General features: G+C 59.6%; 3 protein-coding genes across 10 annotated transcripts; 2 read left to right on the forward strand and 1 right to left on the reverse strand.

Annotated features, from left to right (window-relative positions):
* Positions 1 to 157: 157 nt before the first annotated feature.
* On the forward strand, positions 158 to 4,849 carry LOC130147928 (procathepsin L-like). Of its 7 annotated transcripts, none has more exons than XM_056335847.1 (9): positions 195 to 270; positions 673 to 743; positions 2,279 to 2,404; positions 2,547 to 2,669; positions 2,930 to 3,079; positions 3,334 to 3,558; positions 3,644 to 3,812; positions 4,039 to 4,153; positions 4,337 to 4,849. In XM_056335847.1, exons 3-9 carry the CDS (start codon positions 2,294 to 2,296, stop codon positions 4,434 to 4,436), a joined length of 993 nt encoding a protein of 330 aa, XP_056191822.1. In that variant the 5' UTR covers positions 195 to 270; positions 673 to 743; positions 2,279 to 2,293; the 3' UTR covers positions 4,437 to 4,849. The 7 variants fall into 7 exon arrangements, with proteins under 7 accessions (XP_056191816.1, XP_056191815.1, XP_056191822.1 ...); XM_056335846.1 differs by having other exon boundaries at positions 220 to 270; positions 557 to 743; XM_056335845.1 differs by lacking the exon at positions 195 to 270 and adding an exon at positions 390 to 556.
* A 265-nt stretch (positions 4,850 to 5,114) lies between these two features.
* On the forward strand, positions 5,115 to 9,309 carry MYDGF (myeloid derived growth factor). The gene is made up of 6 exons (XM_056335849.1): positions 5,115 to 5,366; positions 6,144 to 6,194; positions 6,924 to 6,985; positions 7,326 to 7,407; positions 7,983 to 8,055; positions 8,427 to 9,309. Exons 1-6 carry the CDS (start codon positions 5,130 to 5,132, stop codon positions 8,504 to 8,506), a joined length of 585 nt encoding a protein of 194 aa, XP_056191824.1. The 5' UTR covers positions 5,115 to 5,129; the 3' UTR covers positions 8,507 to 9,309.
* Positions 9,310 to 11,208: 1,899 nt separating this feature from the next.
* On the reverse strand, positions 11,209 to 18,832 carry TNFAIP8L1 (TNF alpha induced protein 8 like 1). Of its 2 annotated transcripts, none has more exons than XM_056335850.1 (2): positions 18,624 to 18,832; positions 11,209 to 12,673 (listed from the first exon to the last, which is right to left on the reverse strand). In XM_056335850.1, exon 2 carries the CDS (start codon positions 12,669 to 12,671, stop codon positions 12,111 to 12,113), a length of 561 nt encoding a protein of 186 aa, XP_056191825.1. In that variant the 5' UTR covers positions 12,672 to 12,673; positions 18,624 to 18,832; the 3' UTR covers positions 11,209 to 12,110. The 2 variants fall into 2 exon arrangements, with proteins under 2 accessions (XP_056191825.1, XP_056191826.1); XM_056335851.1 differs by lacking the exon at positions 18,624 to 18,832 and adding an exon at positions 14,948 to 15,230.
* Between the last annotated feature and the right edge of the window lie 3,456 nt (positions 18,833 to 22,288).

A 22,288-nucleotide genomic window follows, 5' to 3' on the forward strand; every position in this document is an offset into this window, starting at 1 on the left:
GCTGTGAGCATATTTGTTGCCCCCTTCTTGTCTCTGTGCCCAAAGAATCGTCCCAGGGATTGCAGTTGTAGTTTAGTTTTGCTGTGCACCCCTCTCAGTCACCCCTGGTGCAGCTTTTGAGGTCGGGGGGGGGGGGGGGGGGGGCAGCGGAAGGGGGTGTAGTGGAGGAAGTTGCACATCTCTGAAGTTTCCTTGAGAGAAACCTGCAGAGAGAAAAGCTGCTCCCCTTTCTCCTTGCCTTCTCTAGAGCCGGGCCAGTGTCAGTGGATGGTAAGAAACTTTATTTTGTGGGGTTTGTTTCTTTTACACTGCTTTTTTCCTGTTCCAAAAGAGCAAGTGTTTCTTAAAATGTCTGTGATGCACTCTTGAAATGCTCTTGTCTAGAGGAGTTTACAAATCTGTGAGCTCCTTTGATCCTGCAAACTTCCTTCTGAAGCTGTAGGATTATTTGACGCCGTAAAAAGGGCTGGTTTGCTTCTTTGGGGGATTGAGAATCCTGAGAGACATTAACCGGAAAATCACCTACTGCAACCCTGCACTTTTCAATATGCAACAGGTTCGGTTGGGGGTTTGAAATACAAATTATGCGGGAGGCCCCCACCCAGCTGTCCTGCGGGAAAGGTAATGGGAGTACGGAGCGCGGTGCAGCTGGGTTCATGGCATCTCTTTCAGACAGAGGATTTGCAGCTGTAGCGTGAAGTTGAGTTAATTTCCTGAGCAAGCGGTAACGGCTGGAGGAAGCGGCGGGTGCTGTAACGGGTGCCGGGGAAACCAGGCAAAAATTACTCTTCCTCAAGAACTGGAACTAAGCACGAGAGTGGCTTGGGAGGCATTTCTCCCATGAAAACCCAACATGTGGGGCTTTATTTTTAGGCGGAGGATGTGGAGGGAGAAACAGATGTTCTCGATGACTTATTTTTAAAACAAAAACATCGCTTGAGCTACAAGATTAGCTCAGAAAAGCCACCGCTTGCCCTGAAAGATGCTCAGATGGAAAACTTTCCGGCATCTCCATTCTCAAAGCGGGTGGAATAAAGGTGCGACAATGGCTCTCGCTCTTGGAAAGCCACGTCAGTGGAAACTCTGTGTTTGGTGATTAGGGGTGTCTCAGGCATTCGACCTCTCTCCTCTGCCCCGGCCCTGCTGTGGCTTTGCAGAGCAGCATCCCCAGAATAACTGAAGTTGCTCAGAAATACCAGGGTCCATCAGAAGAGGCACGGGGCGTGCGGCAGCGATGCGAGGAAGACAAATGGCTGCAGTGGAGGAGGGGGCTGGTGGTGGCAAGGGCAGGGGCAGGGCTGTGTGTGTGCGCTGGCAAAAAGAAAGGGTGTAAATTGATATTGGAAAATCCTCATGGAGGGATTTTGGTGAAGCACGTACACACAGGCATCCTGCCTTCGTGCTGGGACAGATGCAAGGCTTCAGTCATCGGTGTGGAGCAGCAGCTCCTCCGCCTCCCCATCTCTACAGAAAAACCTCTTATCTCTGGTTCCAGCTCGAGCCCCTTGCTCGGAGGCTGGTGCAGATGTCTGCTGGTCTGTGTTTCCACTGGCTTTCAAGTGAAAACAGCTCCGTCCTGGCCCAGCGGCCACAGCTCTTGCTCCAGTGGGTGGTTCTGCTTTGCCTGGAGTCCCAAAGCCGCCTTGGGCTGGAGCTGGGAGGCTGAGCTGACTCCAGCAAAGCAGCAAACCTTGCTGTGAAGGGGTCCGGCTATGAGCCTGTGCCCCTGCTCGTCCTTCTCCTTGGGGCTCCATCCTGCTGGGTGCTGAGTCCCCGAGCAGGGGTGGTTAGCTCTGCCCCTTGGTGGTGGTGTAGGGAGACCCGCTGGGGGAAGGGGAAGAGGGGGATGGTCCAGTGGCAGAGAAAACCAGCTGGGATTTTGCAAATAGAGTGGGGACCAGGGAGAGCCAGCGCAGTCCCTGCTGCTCTCGCTGCCCTTTTGTCTGTGTCTGCCTCCTTCTGCCGTCCAGGCTCTGCTCTCGCGAAGCTGATCGTCCCTCGCCTACAAAGGACAGTTAGATGCCACCCAAAGGACGGTTAAGTCCTCCTAAAGCTCCTGTCGAACCAGCAGCGTGGCCACGCAAAAGCTGATCTCGCTAAAGGAACCGAGGGGTCCCTCTTCCCTCTGGCCTGGCCACCGATTGCATTTCCCTGCCTCCTCACTCACCTCTAATCTGGGCTTGGGAGGACTCATCCTGCTCCCAGCCGGTGGCCCCAGCTGGTAGCTGTGGGGCTCAGCACAGGGGCCCCCTGACCCCACTCTTGCCATTCCCCCAAGCTGGGTGCCAGGGCCATGCTGCTGGGGCTCCTGCTGGCCCTGCTGGGCTGTGCTGCCGCGCTGGATCCTGCCCTGCAGGAGGCCTGGGAAGGGTGGAAGAGCCTCCATGCCAAGGAGTACCCGGAGGTAGGTCCTGCTCCCCCCAGCCCTCCCGGTGCATGACGGGGCTGGCTCCGGGGTGGGGGGTCTCACCGAGAGCCACCCCGCCTCGTGTCCCCGAGCTCCCAGGGGACATTTCTGACCTGGCTGCTGCTCTGCCTCGTGGCAGGAGGCTGAGGCTGCGCGTAGGGAGGTCTGGGAGAAGAACCTGCAGCGCATCCAGCAGCACAACCAGGAGGAGTCACAGGGGCAGCACACCTTCCGCCTGGCCATGAACCACCTCGGGGACCTGGTACCTGCCGGCGTGCCCGGGGACCCCTCCCTGCACCGGGGGGCTGCACCCCCTCAGTGTGCCCAGGGCTTGATTCCGGGACTGGGGACCTCCTGATGCACCTGGGGCTTGATCCGGGGACCCCCAAGCTGCTCTGCTGAGAGCTGCAGGTGCCCCTTTGGCTGGGCTGCTTCCTGGGGGTCGATGGGTCAGTGGGCATCTGCGGTGCTGCCAGCCGGGCACTCGTGGCATCACACGAGTTTTCCCTTGGTGATCTGCAGACGGATGAGGAGTTTAACCAGCTCCTGAACGGCTTCACCCCAGCATGGCGGGAGCAGCCAGCACTGCTCTTCCAAGCGTCGGCAGTTCTGAAGACCCCAGCAGAAGTGGACTGGCGGGCGAAGGGCTACGTGACACCTGTAAAGAACCAGGTGGGCACAGGGTGGGGGTCTGGCCAGGGCTGTGTGATGAGTGCTGGGAGTCTGGGCAGCGGAAACAAGCAGCAGCATCCTCCCAGGCACCAAAAAAGCATCTGGGCAACCCAGAGAAGCAGTTCCCATCGTTTTGGCTGCTGCAGTTTTGCAGCTGAGAAGCTGGAGAGCAGCACCAGGGCGGGGGTCACAGCATCCCTCTCCGGTGGGTTTTGAGGCGATGCTGCAACCCTCCTGCTGTCCCCGTCTCACAGGGGCACTGCGGGTCATGCTGGGCATTCAGTGCTACGGGGGCCTTGGAGGGGCTTGTTTTCAACCGGACAGGGAAGCTGGCAGTGCTGAGCGAGCAGAACCTCATTGACTGCTCCCGAAAGCTGGGCAACAACGGCTGCCATGGTGGCTACATGACCCACGCCTTCCAGTACGTGCACGACAATGGTGGCTTGAACTCGGAGCACGTCTACCCCTACACAGCCACGGTAAGGGGCAGCAGGTGGCCCTGGGGACATGGCAGAGCAGTGCCAGCCAGTCCCAGCCCCAGCGTTGCTATCTCCCTCCTCTCAGGACACTTCCAGCTGCCGATACAACCCCCAGGACAGGGCAGCCAACTGCTCTACCATCTGGCTGGTGGCCCAGGGCAGTGAGGTGGCACTGGAGCAGGCGGTGGCAGCCGTGGGCCCTGTCTCTGTGGCAGTAGATGCCAGCAGCTTCCAATTCCACTTCTACAAGTCAGGTACCCTCTGGCTATTCGCAGCATGGATGGGGAAACTGAGGCAGGGCTGCCTTGCACTGAGGGGTGAGCTGCTGAGCCCTTGTTGAGCTCCAGAGTTTCCCCAGGGGCAAGGGGAGTAAGAAAAGGAAATAGGAGATCCCGGGGGAATGGGATCCATGACTGGCTTTCCCTGGAGAAGAAGCAATCAGGGCTGGCCCCTGGCTCACCCCAGCTCTGCTCTTCCCAGGCATCTTCAGCAGCATGTTTTGCAGCCAGCGAGTGAACCACGGGATGCTGGCCGTGGGTTATGGCATGAGCCAGGAGCACGGGCGCAACATCAGCTATTGGATCTTAAAGAACAGGTAGAGGCTGAGGGTGTCCCCCCAAACCCTGCCACCACCACGCACAGCCCATCCCCCCGCACCAGGGTTGGAGCTGCGTGGCAGGACCATCCCTGTCTCACAGGGTGCTCCAGCTCCCATCCTCGTCTCTCCCACTCCGTGCGTGGGAACACGGATGTGCTCATTCTCCATCTCTTCCTGCAGCTGGTCAGAGGTGTGGGGCGAGCAGGGCTACATCCGCCTGCTGAAGGGCACCGACAACCAGTGCGGCGTGGCCAACCAGGCCAGCTTCCCCATGCTGTGAGGGCATCCCTCCCTGCCGGGCATCTCTCCCTGCCCTGGCTGCAGACCCACGGCTTTTTCCTTCTGGACAGGGGCTTTTGTTTGCATGTGGTGAGATGCAATTAAAAGCAGCACGGCTAATCGCTCTGTGCCTGCAAATGCTGGCCGGGCAGGGTTTGGTGGCTGAGGCAAGGCTGATGCCACCAGGCCTTTTCCCAGCGGGAAAGGCAAAGCTCCCTCACGCGATGCCCGGTGGTCCCCTGCACCTTTCCCCCCATCCATCGCCCTCCCCCCCTGCGGCCTTTTCCTTCCAGCTGAATCCCACCAGCCAGGGATGGATGTTCTGGCCACGGCTCTGCCCCTGTATGCCCAGCTTTGTAAAAAATAGGTCTTTACACCATTAAACCTGCGTGGCGAGGCCGAAAAGGAACTTTACCCCCCGTTGTGCTTTTTATTTCCCCCTCATCCTGAATAACCGGGGGGACTTAGTGCCAGCGCAGCCCAGCAGCTGGGAAGGCCCCTCAGAATGTCCCACAGGACATGGTGTGGGAGCACCACAGGGCAGAGCGCGGCCCCAGCGGCACTGGCTGGCGGGGGGCTGCTGTCTCCATGTCCCCTTGTCCCATATGCCGGCGGCTCCGTGTCCCAGCGAGCTCCCGTCCCCACGGCGGTCCCCAAAGGGTTAACCCGCCCGGGCTCCCTGCCCGCACCCAAGATGGCCGCCGGGGCGCCCGCTGAGCGGCCGCGGCCCGCGCTGACCCCTCCCGCCCGCCGTAGCCCGAGCTTCCTTTCCAAGATGGCGGCGCCCAGCGGGAGGAGCGGCCGGAGGGTGTGGGTCGCGCTGGTGCCCGCCGCCCTGCTGTGCCTGGCGGCCCGGGCGGCGGAGGGGCCCAGCACGGCTGACTTCGACGTGCGGCCCGGCGGGGAGGTCCACTCCTTCTCCCGGAGCCTGGTGAGGGGCCAGGAGGGAGCGGGTGAGGAGAGGGTACGCGCCTCTCCCTGGTTGGCTGCGGGGCATGTCGCTCCCGCCTCCCGCCACGGGGATTGGCTGACGGCGAGGGAAGGCGGGACGAGGAGGGGTGTCTGGGGCGATTGCCGGGGAGCCGTCGGTTTTTAGGGGCGGGGGGTACCCCAAGGGGGAGTCTCCAGAGGCAGGAGAAGGGGGTCATAAGGAGGGAGGGAGCCCAGCGGAGAAGGGGGTCCCTAAGGAGGGTGTCTGTAGCAGAAGGAGGTCCCCAAGGTGGGACAGGCTCTGTGGCGAGGAGGGCCCCAGGGAGGGAGGCTTGCCATGGAGAAGGGGATCCCCAAGGGGGGGTTCCAAAGGGAGGAGGTACCCCAAGAGGAGGGAGGGGTCGCCAGGGGGAAGGGGGTCTCAGGCGAAGAAGGTCCCCGTGGGAAGGAGGCTCGCCAAGGGGAAGGGGCGCAACGGAGAAGGAGGCTGTGGGACTCTGGGCCCCCCAGAACATGAGTCCTCACCCTGGCACCACGGGGTCCTGCTGACACCCCACGGGGGACAAGGGCTGCGCTCCACGCAGGTGTGGACATGGCTGTAACGCAGACCCCTCCTTGGTCACCCCTGTCTGAGCCTGCGGGGGGCTGCACCGTGCTGCAGCCCCGTTAATGGTCCTAGGTGTCACCAGATCTCCCGTCATCGCCGAGACGTGGCTGACGGTGAGCAAGGAGAAGGGCCCGCTCAAGCGAGGCTGCTCATCGTCTTCTCTTCTTGCAGGGGGACTACACCTGCACCTTCACGTACTCAGCTCAGGGAGGGACGAATGAGGTGAGTTGGGCAGACCTTCGAGCATCTCACTTAGGCTCACTCTCTGCGGCTGCATGGTGAGGAGCTGTTTCAGGACGATTCCGTTTGCTGATTCCAAGGGCCTGGAGCTGTGAGGAAGGGTGGCTGTACCATTCCCAGGGCTGTGGGTTTGCAAAAGTCACTTACTGGATTTGCTCCCTGATGGAAGCATCCTTTGAACAGCCAAGGAAGTGTTGCTGTGGTGCTGTGGTTCGTGAGGCCGTGACATCTGTAAGGCTTCACAGATCTCTGGGCTGGATGTCTCTGGAGAACGGGGAGTGACGTTTTCATACCTCAGTTGGTAGGAAGGGCCTCGTAGGAGTAACTCCTGTGTTCTTGAGGAGGCTTGAGAGGGTTTCGCAGATTGTGTTGCTCCTGGAGTAAGTGCTGTGCAGATACACAATTTCTGCTTTCTTCTCTGCGAGTCCTGAGAGAATCAGGTTCTTTCAGCATAAAGGGAAATGAGATTTTAACTCTTCTGTAGCTACACTAATGAAACTGTGAAGGGGAGAGGGCAACCAGGCCCTGACTTCTGTGCAACACAAAGTAAAACGGACCGGCAGCAAGTGCGGTGTAGTTACGTTGTGTTGTTTCAGAATGGTTGAAGCTTGTCGTGCCGCAGCTCCTGCGGAGGTGGCTGCCTCAGGCGGAGCGGGAAGCCCGAGGCTCTCACGTACCCACATTAACTGTTTGGCTCTTTCCCCCCTGCAGCAATGGCAGATGAACATTGGAGTCAGCGAAGACAACCTGCTCTTTTCCTGCTCCGTCTGGAGGTGCGTCCTCTAACCCCAAACTCTCTGAGGGAAGAGCAGCAGTAAGGCAGGTGGGATCAGGGCCGGGACACTGCCAGTGGCCAGGGACCGGCTTCCTGGCTGCGTTTGTCTCTGCAGGGCAGCCTGGAGGGCTCTCCTCTCCTGACAGACGCTGTGGCTGGGTGGGCTCTTTTGCCAGGCAGCAGGTTGTAAGTGCTGCGTTCCCCCCTCTCCCCCCTCCTCACTAGATGGAGCTACAAGAGAGCCAGAGGTGGCTGGGGAGGGAGGGAGCCAGGAATCCTGAGCTCATCCACACCTCCACCTCTCTGCCGATGTCAAAGGCTCTGCTTTCTTCTTCCAGGCCCCAGGGGAAGTCTTATCTCTTCTTTACCCAGTTTAAAGCTGAAGTGAAAGGAGCCAAGATAGAGTATGCCATGGCTTATGTAAGTCTCAGCTGATCACTTGGAAGCAGGTGTGTGGGAGGCTGCTATAAAACATGAATTGGACACAGAAAACATTTATTAGACATCTGTGCAATAAAATGTACTCTATCGCATCCCTAATTAGAGAGTGGTGGCAGTCAGGGGGGTAGCTGCAGGTAGGCTCTCCTGCACCGTTTTATTTCTCCTCCCTCCCTGCCATCGGTTTGCTGCTGGCTTTGCCAGTGTCGGTGACTCCAAAAGACACCATCCTGCCAGGGTGCAGTCTTGGTTTGCCTCAACAAACTTGCCTGTGACAAAGTAAATAAAACCTCTGCTGGTGCTTTTGTCTGGTCCGTTCTTCCATTTCCCAGTCTTTGGTCACCCAAAGGATACAAGTTTGTGGTGTAATAGGAAATGGAAAAATAGCCAGAGATTTTTCCTTCAGATTTCCTTTGTGGGCTTAATTCTTCCAGTCCACGTTAGTAAAACATGAATTCATTCTTTTTCAAAATGTGCTGCTGTTTGTTTGTTTGCTTTAAATACAGTAGCTTCTTGGATTGCCTCAACTGCTTAAACCTTCTTCCTTCCCATTTCAGTCTCAAGCTGCAGTAGGTGGACAAAGTGACGTCCCCTTAAAACAGGAAGAATTTGAAATCACCGAGACAACAGGTCTGTGACTGAGAGAACTATGCAGCAAGGGGGCTGGTGGGAGAGGCAAGCCTGGCTGTCCACCAGGAGATGAGTATTTAAGCTTAATGCAGAGAGGTGACAATATCTAGGAGGAGCATGCATGTTATGGGGTCAGGGCTGCGGTGCTCTTGAGCCATCGCTGGCAGCAGGATTCTGCAGGTCCCATTCCAGTGTAAACGTTAAATTAGCGTGGGGGAAGAAGGGGTTTATCACAACGTGCTTGTCGTGTGCGTAAGAAGGAAGTGCAATGCCCGACTTGCTGGCTTTATTGTCCTGGAAAGGAACCAGCAGGGCTGTTTTGTTCATGCCTTACCATCTGTTTATCCTGTGCTTGTTTTCTCTCTTTCCAGTGTCTCACAGGGAAGGCAAGTTCCGTTTCGAACTGTCCAAACTCATGATTGTAGCAAAAACACCCCGTGACGAGCTGTGACCCCGGGGCCAGTGTTGGGCAGGGTGTTTTGGCCGGAAGAGCATGGCAGATAAAGAGGATTACTTGTTAACTGCGGGTTTTTTTGGTTGGCCAAACCTTTTATGTTTTCCATACTGAAATGTGCTAGGGTCCAACACAAGTGGGGCTTGGAGGTGTTAAGACAGATGCATTCTGTCTTGTGTCAGAGTAACAATGTGCTTTGCAGCTGGAAACCTCCTCTGAGGCTCCTGATCTGCAGCCAGCCATTCTGTCGCCCGCTTTCTGCTTGGCTGATCTGCTGAAAATGGTAAAGCTCCCCTCAAATGGGGCTCCTTATCTTCCTTGCTAGGAAGAGCAATGCAGAAAGATAAGTGGCTGGATTTAAACGCGGTTTGCTAAAGGAAGGTTGTTAACTCTCTAGTCTCTGGAGGGGAGAGAGGATTTCTCTCTCTGCAGGCATGACAGGAGGAAATAATTAAATGGGGTGGGAGGGAGAAGGGAGGGATAGAGCTGGCCAAAGCTGTCCGACTCCTTGTTAAGTGCGGCTGCTGAAGACCATCGTTGGCTTGGCTGGGGAGGATGTTCTGGACCTGCCCTCGTGCAGGGCGCAGGTTGGGGTACCTTGACAGGGGGAAAGCAGAGCTGCTTATTCTGACACAACCCAGGAATCAAACCAAGCAACACTTTCATGTCTCAGTACCACTGCAGGACTATTTTCTACGTACAGAAGTGATTTTTTTCTTATATAGAGTAATAACAGTGGGGGAATGTGGAATTCCTTTCCTGTGTAAATAACAGTGCAAATAAAGAAATAAAGCATCGTGCTCTGGCCTGAGTTTGCTCTGGTCTGTGACTCCTGCCTGCTCCAACTGGATGCCCCACAAGTGGCTCGACCTTCGGTGTTCCCAGGAGGAACCGAGATGTCACACGGACTTTGGAGTCTGCAGAGGGTTTGCAGGGGTTCTGCCCACCTGAGAGGAGTCCCAGCACATGAGAACAAGGCTTCAGCTGTGAGTTTGTGTAACCCAGCACTGTCATGATGAGTGCTTTTGATGCCTGGTGATGGTTGTGGTTGTTGGTAGCTGCTTTGCCCGTTTTGCGGGGAGTTCCCTGGTTTTTTGGCAGTCTGGGGGTGCTTTGCACTGGGGGTTTTACAAAGCTCTCTTTTCCAGGCTGTTCCTAAATGCTTCCTTCTCTGCTGTGCAGCTTCTGGATCTGCAGATAACCTGCAGGGCCCAGGAGTGCCCCCAGTGTGCTCCGAGCTGCATTTAGGGCATTGATGTTGCACATCTCTGACATTTCTCCCTGTTTAACCAGTTGCTTGGAGGGAACCAAACTAGGGGGGAGTTGGAGGGACTTACTCCCCAGACCTGCACGGCCAGGGCTGGGGTGGGAAACCCAGGCTCTAAGATGGCTCTTCTGGCAGAGTGTCCTCTCCAGGGCTTCCCTGGGACAAAAAGGCAAGAGTTTGGGCACGAGATGAGTGTTTGCTGTTGGGTGTGGGGGAGAAGTTTCAGATTAGACACCTGCAAATGCGAAGGAAAGCTGGTGCCAGGCATTTGGCAGGTTAAGTGTGGTCCTGGGGTGTATGAAACCCTGGGGACAAAGGGAACAGCCGTGAGTCGGGGCTCATCTGAGCAGAGCTGTTTCATGCAATTAAGGAGCATCTTGCAGCTGACACCGACGTGCACCTCGAGAACAGAACAGCGAAGCGTTTCTGGCTGTCAGCGCAGCAGCCGTCGCCACCACATCCATCAGCCCCGTTCCGCTTTGCCTGCTCACCGCAGCTGCTTCTAACTCCACCGAGCTGCTTCCAGCTCCGGCTCCTCTTCAGCACATACCTCACAGCTGCCACGAGCCCGGGGGGGCTGTTCTCCAATGCCACCGCCAAAGGCCGGCTTCACCCCATCCTCCCCAGGGACCAGCACCTCGGTGTGTCTTGGCCGTGTTCTCCTCCGTGCGCACCTGTAAATGTGCTTTACCCCCTACCCTGAGCTGCGTCGCACAATTAAATTAGCTGCAATAGCTGCAGCCAGACCTATGAAATGCAGAGATAGGGGCTTTATTGCTTTTATTTAATCTTTAAGGCTGAAAGTTATCAGTGCCTCAAGCCAGCAGTGGAATGGGAGCAGCGAACGGGAGCCACGGAGCCGCTCTCTGCCCATGAGCGTTGGCAGCCTCCCATGCCTGGAGACATCCCATGGAACGGGAGGCACAAGAAGGTCGTGAAGATAAGGCTGGCTGAGATTGTGTGGTGTCTTGTATGCTAAAAGGGCAATTTTCAGCTTTCAAAGCTGAGATCGGTGTGCTGGAAGCGGGCCACAGCTGGTGTGCCCATGCTCTGCGAGCACAGCGCTTGTACAACCCGTCCGCGTTGGATCCTGCAGAGGTGCCCGTTGCTGTCTGCTGTCAGGGTCACGCTTTTTTAGCTCCCACTGTGCAGCGAGGGGACAGGGGGATGCAGAGGGGCATGTGTGGGGCTCTGCACAGGAGCAGGGTTTGCTCCCCACTGGGATCCCAGACCTTTGCCATTGGTCTGTGCTGGGTTCTGCACTGTGTTTGCACCACCGGTTCAGTGCTGGCTGTGCAAAGCCGGGGCAGCCCAGCCAGCAGCAACCCCAGGTTGGAGAGAGATGTCACGCTTTAAAAGACAAACCCAGCCGCCCCCAGTGCTCATTTTGTCATTGTCAACCACCCCTCTAACAACCGCACGGAGCACCCAGGCCAGACAGGTGAGTTTATTTAAATAACTCATCAGGGCTACAGAGTTTGCTAAAAAATAACAACCATATCTCAGTCAAGGACACGTAAAATGTATGAAATCCTAGGGAGAACTTCAGGCAACCACCAAGGAAGGCGTCGGAGCCGTGACGGCGGTGCCATCGTGGGAGGCTGCTGGGGGAGTTGGGTCTGGGATGAAGGGCTGTACTGGGATGCAGGGAAGGAGCAGATCCCTCCAGCTGCCTCCCTGCCCTGAGGGACAGCTGTGTCCCTGTGTCCACCTGGGCAAGGTGGGATTCTTCTGGTCTCAAGGACTTGTCTTTTAGGAGGCCAAAGCTCATGCTCGCCTGCCAGGTGCAGAAGCTCCTTCCCACCCTGGGCAGCACAAGGTCTGGACCATGATTTGCTCCCAGTGTGCCATGGAGCTGCTGAAAGCAAACCATGGGGCTCCAGAACCCTCCGGTTACAGGGTCTCACAACCATTCAGCCAAGCAACCGCCCCCCAGCTCAGAGATACCTTGGAGGTGTTACACTCCGCGCATCTTTGGTTTGGTTTTCCCCCAGGAGGGTTACGATAAAAGTTCAAGATGAGGAGTCCAGTTCCTCAGACTCTGAGCTAAGAGCACTTGGTGGGCAAAGGGAATCAGACTGTACAGCAGGAGCCCAAAGCTCAGGGTCCCCTGGGAAGGACTCAGCCCAGCACCGCGAGGGGTTTGCAGACCCTGGGCAAGGGTTGGACAAAGATAAGAGGTTCAGTCTTTTGTCAAAAGGAGGAGAAAATGAGTTAGCGCTACCAAGGAGAAGAGGACGTCAAGCCTGGTGATGGTCAAGAGGTGTACGTCCTGTCTTCAGCCCCACAGGAGGCAGAGTCCGGCAGCGCTGCCAATGGAGCATCTTGGCCAACTCATATGTTCTCCTCCTCCAGCATCTTGTTAACCCCTTCGCAGATCCTCTTCAGGTGGGTGCGGTAGGGCTCGGACGGCCCGTAGAGAGCCGAGAGAAACTCATAGTCCGCAAAGTGATTGAAGACGTGGTTGATGCGGGAGTGAGATTTGGCTGTCAGGTGGCCGTTGACAGCCTGGTGCAGCAGGTCCCGGCACTCTGTCAGGACACCCGACATGACCCTGCGGTCGAAGGTGAAGTCTATCTGGTGGAAGCTGACGGCTGTCATGGCCAAGGTATGTACCTTCTTGCGAAAACGCTCCATCACCAGCAGCTCCTCGGGGCTGAACTGCCCATTGCGGTAGAGCACGCCCAACTTCATGACAATCTTGATGAGGTTTTTTATGATCTTCTGAGCCTCTTTGCGGTTGTGGGTGTACTCCTTGGTGGCCCGGTAGAGCTCATCCAAGATCTCGCTGCTAGTGTCATCAATGAAGACGTTGGCTATGGTCTTGGTGGCCATCTTGCTCAAGAGCTTCTTCTGGGCCTGCAGGGCCAGGTTCTTGGTGCTGAAGGTGTCCATCTCTGCAGGGGGAAAAGGCGCACACACAGAGTTCAGCCCCTGCCCTGGATCAGTCTCCATCTCCTTTCCTTCCCATGCAGTCTTTTGGGAGGAGGAGGAACAACATCTCTGGCCAACAGCAAGACCAAGAGGAGCTCCTGGGTGCCAGGGCAGGTGAGAGCTGAGCTCACACCCCAGGTTTTGCTGGTGGGATGAGTTACGGAGTGTTCCCCCCTTCCTTCCCCCAAACTCTGGGGAGAAGCAATGGGCAGCATCGGGGTGAGTGAGGTGTCCCTACCTGAGCATCACCCACGCCCCTCCATCCCCATCTCCCTCCTGCGACCGACACCGCCCTCCTCCCGGTGCAGGAAGGACTCTTGCTCCACCATTTCAATACTTTTTTTCTTCCCTAAAACCTGACTCATTTCCTGCAGGGTGAGCTCAGGACAACCCAGGTGACAGCTGAGTCACCCACCGCAGCCAGCAGGGCCACGTGCTGGCTGCGGTGCTCGCCGAGGCTGGGGCAGCCCGGCCAGTTTGCAGCACCCCACCAACGTGTGCCGAAGCCCTTTTCCCGGGCGCTGCCCACCCTGGTACATCCGCACTGGCAGAGCTTGGACTTGTCCTGCTGCATCTTGGCTTCCTCCAAAGCCGATACAAGCATCACACAGAGCTGAATAATTCTGCAAGCCAGAAACCTCACCCCTCGCTCACCTACATCCCAGCTCCCCGCATCCCAGTGGGACCAAATCAATCACCTTGGGCAGATTACAGCTTTAAAAACTGCTGTGAATGAGTAAAACGCCACCAACCCTGGAGATGCATCTTGCCCCGGGAAATCACGGAGCTACAAATCATGGGGAGGTGAGAACAGCATGATAACAACCGGCTCCCGTGCCAGGATGGATGGGGAGAGATGGGGGCTGCTTATGCAAGAGCCTGCATGTGGCACGGTCAGCCTGGTAAAGCGAGAGCAGGGAAGGGATGGGATCACACTATAAATACCTCACCAGGGAGGGGAGAAGAGCTATTTAGGCTAAAGGATGCTGATGGTGTGAGGATGGATGGGGATAAATTAGCTGTAGCTATGGAGAGTCTCTCGTGTGCAGCCCCGCTGGCTATTCTAGCACACAACCATGTCTGTGCTCATCACGGGTCACCCTGCGGACCCCCTGGCCAAGTGGTCACCCCAGCCTGGACCCCTTCCTGGGATCCTCCATCCTGCTTCTGCCACCACAGAGCATACACCAGGCTCTCAGGAGCAAACCCCGGCTTCCCGTGGGGCTCCCGCTGTGGCCAAGGCTCCGTCTCACTGCAGCTCGTGCAAGAGCAATGGTGCAAGAGCAATGGTGCAAGCGTGACAGTGCAACCTTCCCAGGCATCTTCCACCCGCCGGCTCCCCGAGCCCGAGGGCGGCTGAGGCTCTGCGAGGGCGTGAATTAAGCGAGCAGTAACAGAGCCGCCGTCACTGGTGCCATGCGAGTTGCTGCATGCAGGGTTATTTACAGCCCTTAGGAAAAACACAGAGGTTTGTAAGTATTTCCTTCGATGTGAAAACATTGATTTTTGCCAGCGTGAGCTTCGAGCTGAAGCTCCCGCGCTTAATAAGACAGAAATGACAAAGCAGAGGCTGCTCGCACAGAGCCACCGGCAGCTCCCAGGCGGGTCAGGCTCATTTAACGCCAACAGCCCCACGATGCTGCCGGAGCCGAGCCTGGAGGGACGGGCAGGATGGGCAGAGGCAGCCGGCTCCATCTTCTCTCCCTTGGCTGTGAGAGGGACTCGCTCTGCCCATGGCGGGCAGCCCCTTTCAGAAGGAGAGGGGCTTTGCTGCGGTGCCGGCACCCTGGAAGACCCCTCCCTCGCGTCCCACGGCAGCGGTGGGGTGCCCTGGGCTCCCCGCCGGGAGCGGTGCCTGGATAAATAGGAATTCCCACACCTGAGCTCTCTGTTGGGTGACCGCAGCCATAAAGCGAGTGCAAACTCCACCTACGGAGCCCATAAAAAATAGGAAGCGCCGGCTCTTGCGAGCTGCCCCGCACACCCACGGCTCCCAATTAGCAACTGTAATAACAGATGAACCCTCTGCTCCCGGCACTGAGTAACACCTGGCTGCCCTGCAGCCCTCTCCTGCCAGGGACCTGGGAGATGAGCATCGCTCGTGGGGGGAAACTGAGGCACAAAGTGGCACAGGGGGGTCTTTCCTGGACCCCTAAAGCACGACCTGCTCCTTCTGCAGCGCCCATGAGCCACGTTGCAGTTCGCTTGCTGCAAACCCCCAGGAGACCCAAGCTCACCTCCCAGCACGTTTGCTCCCGCTCAGCACCAGGCCGGTTAACCCGGCACGCTCCGCACCACGCTCTGTCCCACCAGGACTTGCTGACTCAGCACCGACCGGGAGATTTCACTGGAATAAGCCATTTTCCTGCCGGGAAGGGCCCCGCAACCCCATTGTTCACTGGGGAGGTGCTATCTGCGCACGGAAGACACAAGCCTTGCCTCGACGAGCAAACTCAAGACTGAAATAAACCGCTCCGTTTCCTTCCTGTCGCTGAAGTTTCCAGCCCTGCTCAGGGCCTGGTTTTTCCCCCCACCCCCTTCTTTTTAATGAAAACACCCTCAAAACTCAGCTTCTTCTACCGAAACAGAGCAGCCGGGCGTTGCTTTCACCAAGTCCCTTCCTGCAGCGGAAGAGCGCGGCAGGGCTGTGGTCCCAGCGGTGGCACTGGGGACAGTCACAGCCGTTCTTTGGGGGGTTTCCACCCATTTTTCAGGTTTCAGGTGAGCGGGTTGGAGCTCTGAGCAGCGCTGTGAGGGCTCAGCCAAAGGCTGGGACATGTGCATGCCCTGCATGAGGTGGGATGCGGTGACATAGCCGAAGTCCCTGCCACGGGCTCCCCTGGGGACAGATGTGCCACAGCCAGGGCACAGTGACATCCCAGCCACAAGGCAGGGGAGCCGAGGGCCAAATCCAGCTCTGGCAGGGGACAGGCAGCCCGGCCAGCACCTCTGCTGGCAGGTTTGGCATTGCTCCCTGTCAGGCCGGCACCCACGAGCACCTTATCCAAGACCTGGCTGCAACCTCAGCCCCCATCCCACGGGGACCCCCCCATCAACCATCTCCTGCACCGTTGCAGGCGCAACTGAGAGCCAAGTCTGGCCCTCTCGTTAAAAAAGCATCAATTAAAGCTCCTGTCTGCAGGGGGGAACACGAGACCCTGTCACCCTGCCAGCACCTGGGGCCGGTGGCACTGCCACATGCCATGGCAGAGCTGCCAGCTGGCAGCTCCTTTCTGGCGGAGGGGCCGCATCCAGCAGCGGTGCTGGCCCAGGGTTATTTCTACCTGCCCCAAAGATCCCTCACCCCCGACTGCCCCAGCGACCCGGTACCCACCAGCGGCTCCATGTGCTCTCGTGCCCCCCAGCTCCCTGGGCTGAATATTTCATGCAAGAAAGCAAAAGCACTTAAATAATTTATGGGGCAGCACAGAGCAAGCCCGTGGCGCAAGGGGAGGGCTCCGCCAAGCTCCAGCTGAGTGCAGAGCCACCTCCATCTCCTTTCTCCTCCTCCTTGCCAGGGCCGTATGAATTTGTAGCTGTCTTGCTACAAGTTTGCTCCCACGCAGAAGCATCGTTTCCCCAGCCGGGGTGAACCTTTTAACGTGGCGATCTCCCCAGTCTTCCCTTCATCCTGTGTCCCGTTTCCCCCCCCCCACACTCTGGGAAACACCCCTGCTCTTCATCCCAGCACCCCCAGTGCCCCCCAACCCTCAGCCAGACGCTGGGGGGTGGATGGGATCCCGCTGCTCTGCCCTCCATCCCGCGGCATCGCTTCCCACCAGCTCCCCGTGCCTTGAACTCTTATTAATTAATTAAACCCTGCTGCTGTGCTGGATTACAGGAGACGGGTCGGAGTGGTGGCAGGGCAAGGGGCTGTAACTAGAGAGCCCGACTACCGTCACCGGTCACCAGCCCGTGTCCCCCACCAGCTGTGACCCCTGCAGCTTCCAGACCCCATTTTACCAGCACTGAGGTGCTAGAGGAGGAGGACAGACGCCTGCCACCTTGTGCAACCCTCACACGTTGCCATGGGTGCAAACAGCACCCAGAGCCGCCGGGGCTGGCGCGTGTGTGCCAAGCGGGGTGAGGCCAGGGAGGAAGCCACTGAATAAACACCTCGCCTGAGGAAAAACTAATTTCTTGGCAAAAACCCGCAGCCACCATGGCTCCTCGAGGCTGCGAGGCTGGAGCAAGGAGCGGGGATGCTGTGGGGAGCGCTGGCATCGCCGCAGCCAGGCACTGCTGAGTGGTTGCATCTTGCTCCGCTCACACCCAGTGTTTGGGCCAGCGGTGCTGCCAAGTGCTCAGCCATGTCCCCATCATTGTCCCCACCATCTCTGGGATCTGCACTCTCCTATCCCATAATCTCCTTCCTGTAGGTGCCTGTGCCAGACACCTGCAGGAAGGAGCAGAAGCTTTTTGGTTTCTCCTTTGCACCAAATCCAGTGTGCACCAATGCCTGGGAGCGCCGATCCACCCCAGCAACTCCAACGTGCCTGTGCAAGGAGCCGGGCAGCCCATCCGAGGGGGCTCCGGCGATGCCAGCCCCGGGCGTGGGTGGTAAATCCCGCCGGCGCTTCCCGTCTGACGGTACCACATGGGAACAGGATCCTGGCACACGGAGGGGTGCTGACCTCCCCCCGGTGCAACCCTAGGGTGCTGCCTGGTGCTGATTTGAGACGGGGGAGCTGAGCCGGTGCTGTATCAAGGGATCCCCTGGGATTACCCTGCCCGGCGGGGAGGCAGCTGCTGCAGGGAGAGAGGAGGAGGAAGGGGGGGTTATTTTATGGAGAGGAGGAGGAGAAGGAGGAAGCGGGGGGTATTTTGGAGCATCTGTCTCGCCTTCCATTTCCTCCTTTTCTTTATCGAGCTGCTCTCTCCGGCAGCAACTTCCTTTCTCCTTCGCTCGGAGCAGAAGAGGCTCAGGAGACTCATGGGGAAGTGGAAAACGGGGGGCGGGGGGGTGGGGTGGAACAGGCCAAACTGCCATCCGTCTGCGGAGGGGGCCTCGGTGCATCACATGCTTCCTGCCCCGGGACCAGCGAGGACAAAGCTGCTCCAGGAGGGAAGAAAAGCTCTACGGGACAATTTGGATCCAATGCTGGGCTTGGGGTTGGCCAAAAATATTTATGGTCCAAACCCTTCCCCGTTTCAGAGCTGATAAAGCCTTGGGTGGTGGGAGGTGGGAAGTTTTACACCCAACTCTGTTCCTCCAGGCGGGATCTGGCCTTGCCAAAGGGGTTCATCTCTCCGGGAATGGAGGAATTTCATCCTCCCGAGCGCAGGGGCCAGGCAGTGGCGGGTGCAGAGGAAGGATGGGGCACGCGGAGCCCAGTGCTGCCATGGGGCATCGCCGCTGCCCGCACGTGGGCTCCACAACGACCCCATGGCAGGGGGGCTCCGGCACCTTCTCTGGGCTCCCGTTAGCTGTCGCCCACCGAGCTCCCGTTACCCGGCACCCACCGGAGCTGACGGTGGTTCAAGCCCCCCCCAGATTTCTCACCAGTTTCACGGCTGATCGCCCCTTCCCCGTGTTTTACCCACCCGGGGAAACTGAGGCACGGCCAGGGGCTCCCGGGAACAGCCCCGGGCTCTGCCCATCCAGCAGCTCCGGCCCCTCGGTTCGCTCCCCCGGGGCTCCCTGGGGGCCGCGCTTCCCCGCAGGATGGGGGGGGGCGGCGGTGCCCGGTGACACCGGGGGTGGAGGGAGCCCGGCCGGTGCCCCGAGGGGGTACGCCCGCCTCCCGGGACGAGAGGCTTCGCCCCGCTGCCGGTCCCGGAGCGGGAAGCATGAACGGGGCCGGGACCGAGAGTCCCCGCCCCCAGGGGCCGGGGGACCGGGGAGAACCGGGAGGACCCCGGGGGGGCCCGATCCGGGCAGCGCTGCACCGGCAGAGCCCGGACGGCCCTTACCTGCTGCCTGCCTCCGGGGAGCGCGGCGCCGGGACCGGGGCTGCTCCGGTGCCCGCGGCGGGACGGGGCAGAACGGGGGCGGGACGGGGCAGGGTTCGCCTCTCCCTGTCCGGGCACGGCGGTGCCCCCGCAGCCGGTGCCCGGTGGCCGGTGCCCGGCGGGTCCGGGCCTCCCGCCCGCGGCTGCTGCGAAGTCCCGAGCGGGGCCGGGCGCGGCAGCGGCGGGGGCGGGGCCAACGGGCGGCGCCAGCCAATGGCAGCGCGGGGCTTGCTACGAAGCAGCCAATGGCAGCGCGCGGCAGGGGGTCCCCCGAGGGCGGGGGCGGGACGGCGGTGCCGCCGGGGGGTCCCGGCTGCGTGGGCCGGTGCCGTGAGCGCGGCGTGGGGCAGGGGCGGCCGTGCCGTGACGGGGTCTCCCTCGGGCCTGGGCGGGCCCGGGAGGGTGACGGGGACCCGGGGGGTGAGTGGTCACGCAGGGTGAGAGGGTCACGCGAGGGTCACGCGTGGAAACGGCGTGGGATGCTGGCCGGGCGCCGGGGCGCTTTTGAGCACGAGCTGCGGAGGGCTCCGGTAGACCGGGCTGAGCGTGGACACCACCGGGGTGTAGAGGCGGGGGAAGTGTTCTTGCAAAGTCCTCCCTTGCCCACGCGTGGGGGATGCGCCACGGGGATGTGGCACCTGTGGGAAGAGGGACACGGCGTGGGGGTCCAGTGCCGGTGTCCCTCTCCACCCCGCTCCCACCCTTCGCCGGCAGCAGCATGGGGCCTGGCATGGCACTCGGGCCTGGGGTGCAGGCAGCTGCTGTGAGGGTGTCCCCAAACCCCCAACCCCCGCCCCCCCCCCCCGACCCCATCCCACCCACCACCGCCAGCACAGACCGGGGACCATCCTCTCCGCCGCTTGGCCGGGGCAGCATGGGTGGGGGGTGTTGGCAGCCCCCACCGTGGGTGCAGGGCTGGTTCCCCACCAGGAGGTTATGGGGACCCCCCCAGCTGGGCAGCCCGGCCCCTCTGAGCCCTCTGGAGCAGTTCCTAGGCTGGGGTCCAGCAGCTGTTTGGGGGGGGTGGGGTGGCCATCAGCTTGTCCCTGTTCTGGGGACCCCCCAAGCCCCAGAGTCTCCCCAGCCCATGCTGGCGTAGGCACTGGGGTTGTCAGAGCATCCTCATCCTTCTCCTGCCACGGTGGGAAGGAGCCCCTGAGCAGGATCCTCATTCCGAAAGGTGGCATTAAACACATTAAAGGGGGATTTAGAGCGGATTAAAAGCTGGATTAACCGGAGCCTTGACTTGAATCTTGGTCTCATGCAGCAGCTGGGAAGTGAACCGCAGCCCCCTCCAGCCCTGCCATCCCCCCACCCCACAGGGGTGCCCGACACCCCACTGCTGCTGCCCCTGAGGATTTGCCCCCAGCCCCACGTTGTTCCGAGCAGCCGGAGCAGCTGTTGCCGCCTCCCGAACAGTTGCAGCATCAACCTGCCCGGCATAAATCACCCTCCCGGGCTCATCTGTTCCCGGTGGCCACTTGCAGTGATGGGAAACAAGCCATTAGCTGGCAACAGCACGGCATGGGCCAGCGGGCTAAGGGGACAGTGACAGATTGAAGGGAAAGGGATGAATGTAGCTGGGGAAGCCCTGGCAGAACATGGTGGCTTCCCATGGGCAAGGGCAGCTTCTGCCCAGCAACGTGTCCCCATCGCTGCCTGGCACCATGTCCCCATCACTGACCCATCCTTGTCCCCATCGCTGCCCTGTCCCATGTCCCCATCGCTGCCCCATCCTGTGTCCCTATAACTGCCCTGCCCTGTGTCCCCACTGCTGCCCTGTCCTGTGTCCCCACTGCTGCCCTGTTCTGCACCCCCATCACTGTCCCATCCCATGTCCCATTGCTGGGGGCGTCCCTGCAGCCCCGGCTGCCATGCCCACTCCACTCAGGCCGTTGCTGAAGGTGCTGCAGAGGGTGACTGGCTGGGCTGGGCATGTGGGGTGCACCCTGCTCCCGCCAGTACACCCCCAGTGTGCCCAGCATGCAAAGCCCCTCTTTCCCATCTCCAGCCCCTCCCTGGGAGCATCTCGGGGACAGTCCCCTGCATTGCACACCTCTCCACCACACCACCAGCCCCACAGTGGGACCCCAAACCCTCCTGGGGTCCCAGCAGCGGAGGGTGCTGCTGGGCTGGGGGCTGTGCCAGCAAAACCCCATCCCTGCGGGTGGCACCGGCCACTGCTGGCATGGATGGAGCAGCCATTGCCGATCAGCAGGGGATGAGAGCTGGCGCTGCAGAAAAACAGAATAAAAAAGAGAAGAAACAGGATCTGGGCCAGCTCGCGTGCTGCCTCTCTCCCCCCGTTCCTCCTCCCCTCCTTTCAGTGAAATGAAATGGTGCTTTGCAACAGCTCCTCTCCTGCGCGCTGAGCATCGCCCGGTGCTCGGGGAGGTTGCACATCTCATCCCACTCCCTCTCGCACGGCACATCCCACCCCGAAGGCCAGCACACGACCCGTGTCACCAGCCCCCACTGCTCCCCACATCTGTGCCCTTGGCTGGGTGCAGGGGGGCTCCGCTCCGGGCAAGGGGGGAACATTCTCAGAGAGGCAGCGCTTGAATAATTCACGAGAGCGCAGCAAGAGAAAGAGGAGCTGCTGCCTGCTGGGTCACAGAGGCGTGCTGGGAAGGGCACGGAGCCACACTCTGTCCTCCCCTTTGGCCCCAGTGTCACTTTGTCACATCGCTTCAAGGACCTGTCTCCATCAGCCTCAAGAGCAGATTGCTGGTGGCACAGCCCAGGCTCCAAGGAGACCAGGTCCCCAGGATCTCCCCAGCACCACCAACCTCCCTTGCTGAGCATGGCCAGCCCATGGCTGTGCCAGGGGACAGGGTGTCCCCAGCACCCATGTGGCCCCGGTGGGATGGCACATGCCAGACACCAGCAGCTCCTGGGACAGGGGATGGCATCGCTTCCCATAAAGCCCCTATTGTCACCAGGGCACATGCAGGGTGGGGAAGCACCCTCGGTGGGGGGTGAATCCCACAAGCCCTTCCCGTCACCCACATTTTGCATTCCCATTGCTCCCCTCCCATGCCCTGCGCAGCTGTGTCTCGCCACAATGGCCCCTTCTTGCCGCATTACCGGCACCGACTGCGCTGCCTCAGCCCCTTCCTCAGCACCGACCTACCCTGCTGGCAGCCAAGGTGGAAAAATTCATCCCAGTAAAAAAAAATAATCCGTCCTGGCAGCCACCAGCTCCAGAGGAGAACGGCAAGCAGGGGATGCTCTCCCTAGCACGCACCGGACCACTTATCCTGGAGATGCACTGGGATATTTAGCTGGCGTTGCATGGAAGGACAGGGAGTGTGGAGCTGTCATGTAGGGGTGCTGGCAGCTGTGGGTGCAGCACCCAAAGGGTGGCCGGCAAGCCTGCAGGGCTGTCCTAAAGCCATGGGGACAGGCTGTGGCTGTGGCAGGACCATCCAGCTCCTGCATCCCCGGGGAATACGGGGTGGATGATGCTGGGACAGGGGTGAGGCTCATCCCCGCCTGGCCCAGGGCACCCAGGGCAGAGAAACCACCGTGAAATAAGGATCCCTTGGACACACAGATGTGTTTTCTCCCTGCCCTGACACTGCACCCGGCTCCAGCAGCCTCCAGAGGTGATTTTTCAGGAGGTG

The sequence above is a fragment of the Falco biarmicus genome, chromosome 4, assembly GCF_023638135.1.
Source record: "Falco biarmicus isolate bFalBia1 chromosome 4, bFalBia1.pri, whole genome shotgun sequence".
Classification (NCBI taxonomy): domain Eukaryota; kingdom Metazoa; phylum Chordata; class Aves; order Falconiformes; family Falconidae; genus Falco; species Falco biarmicus.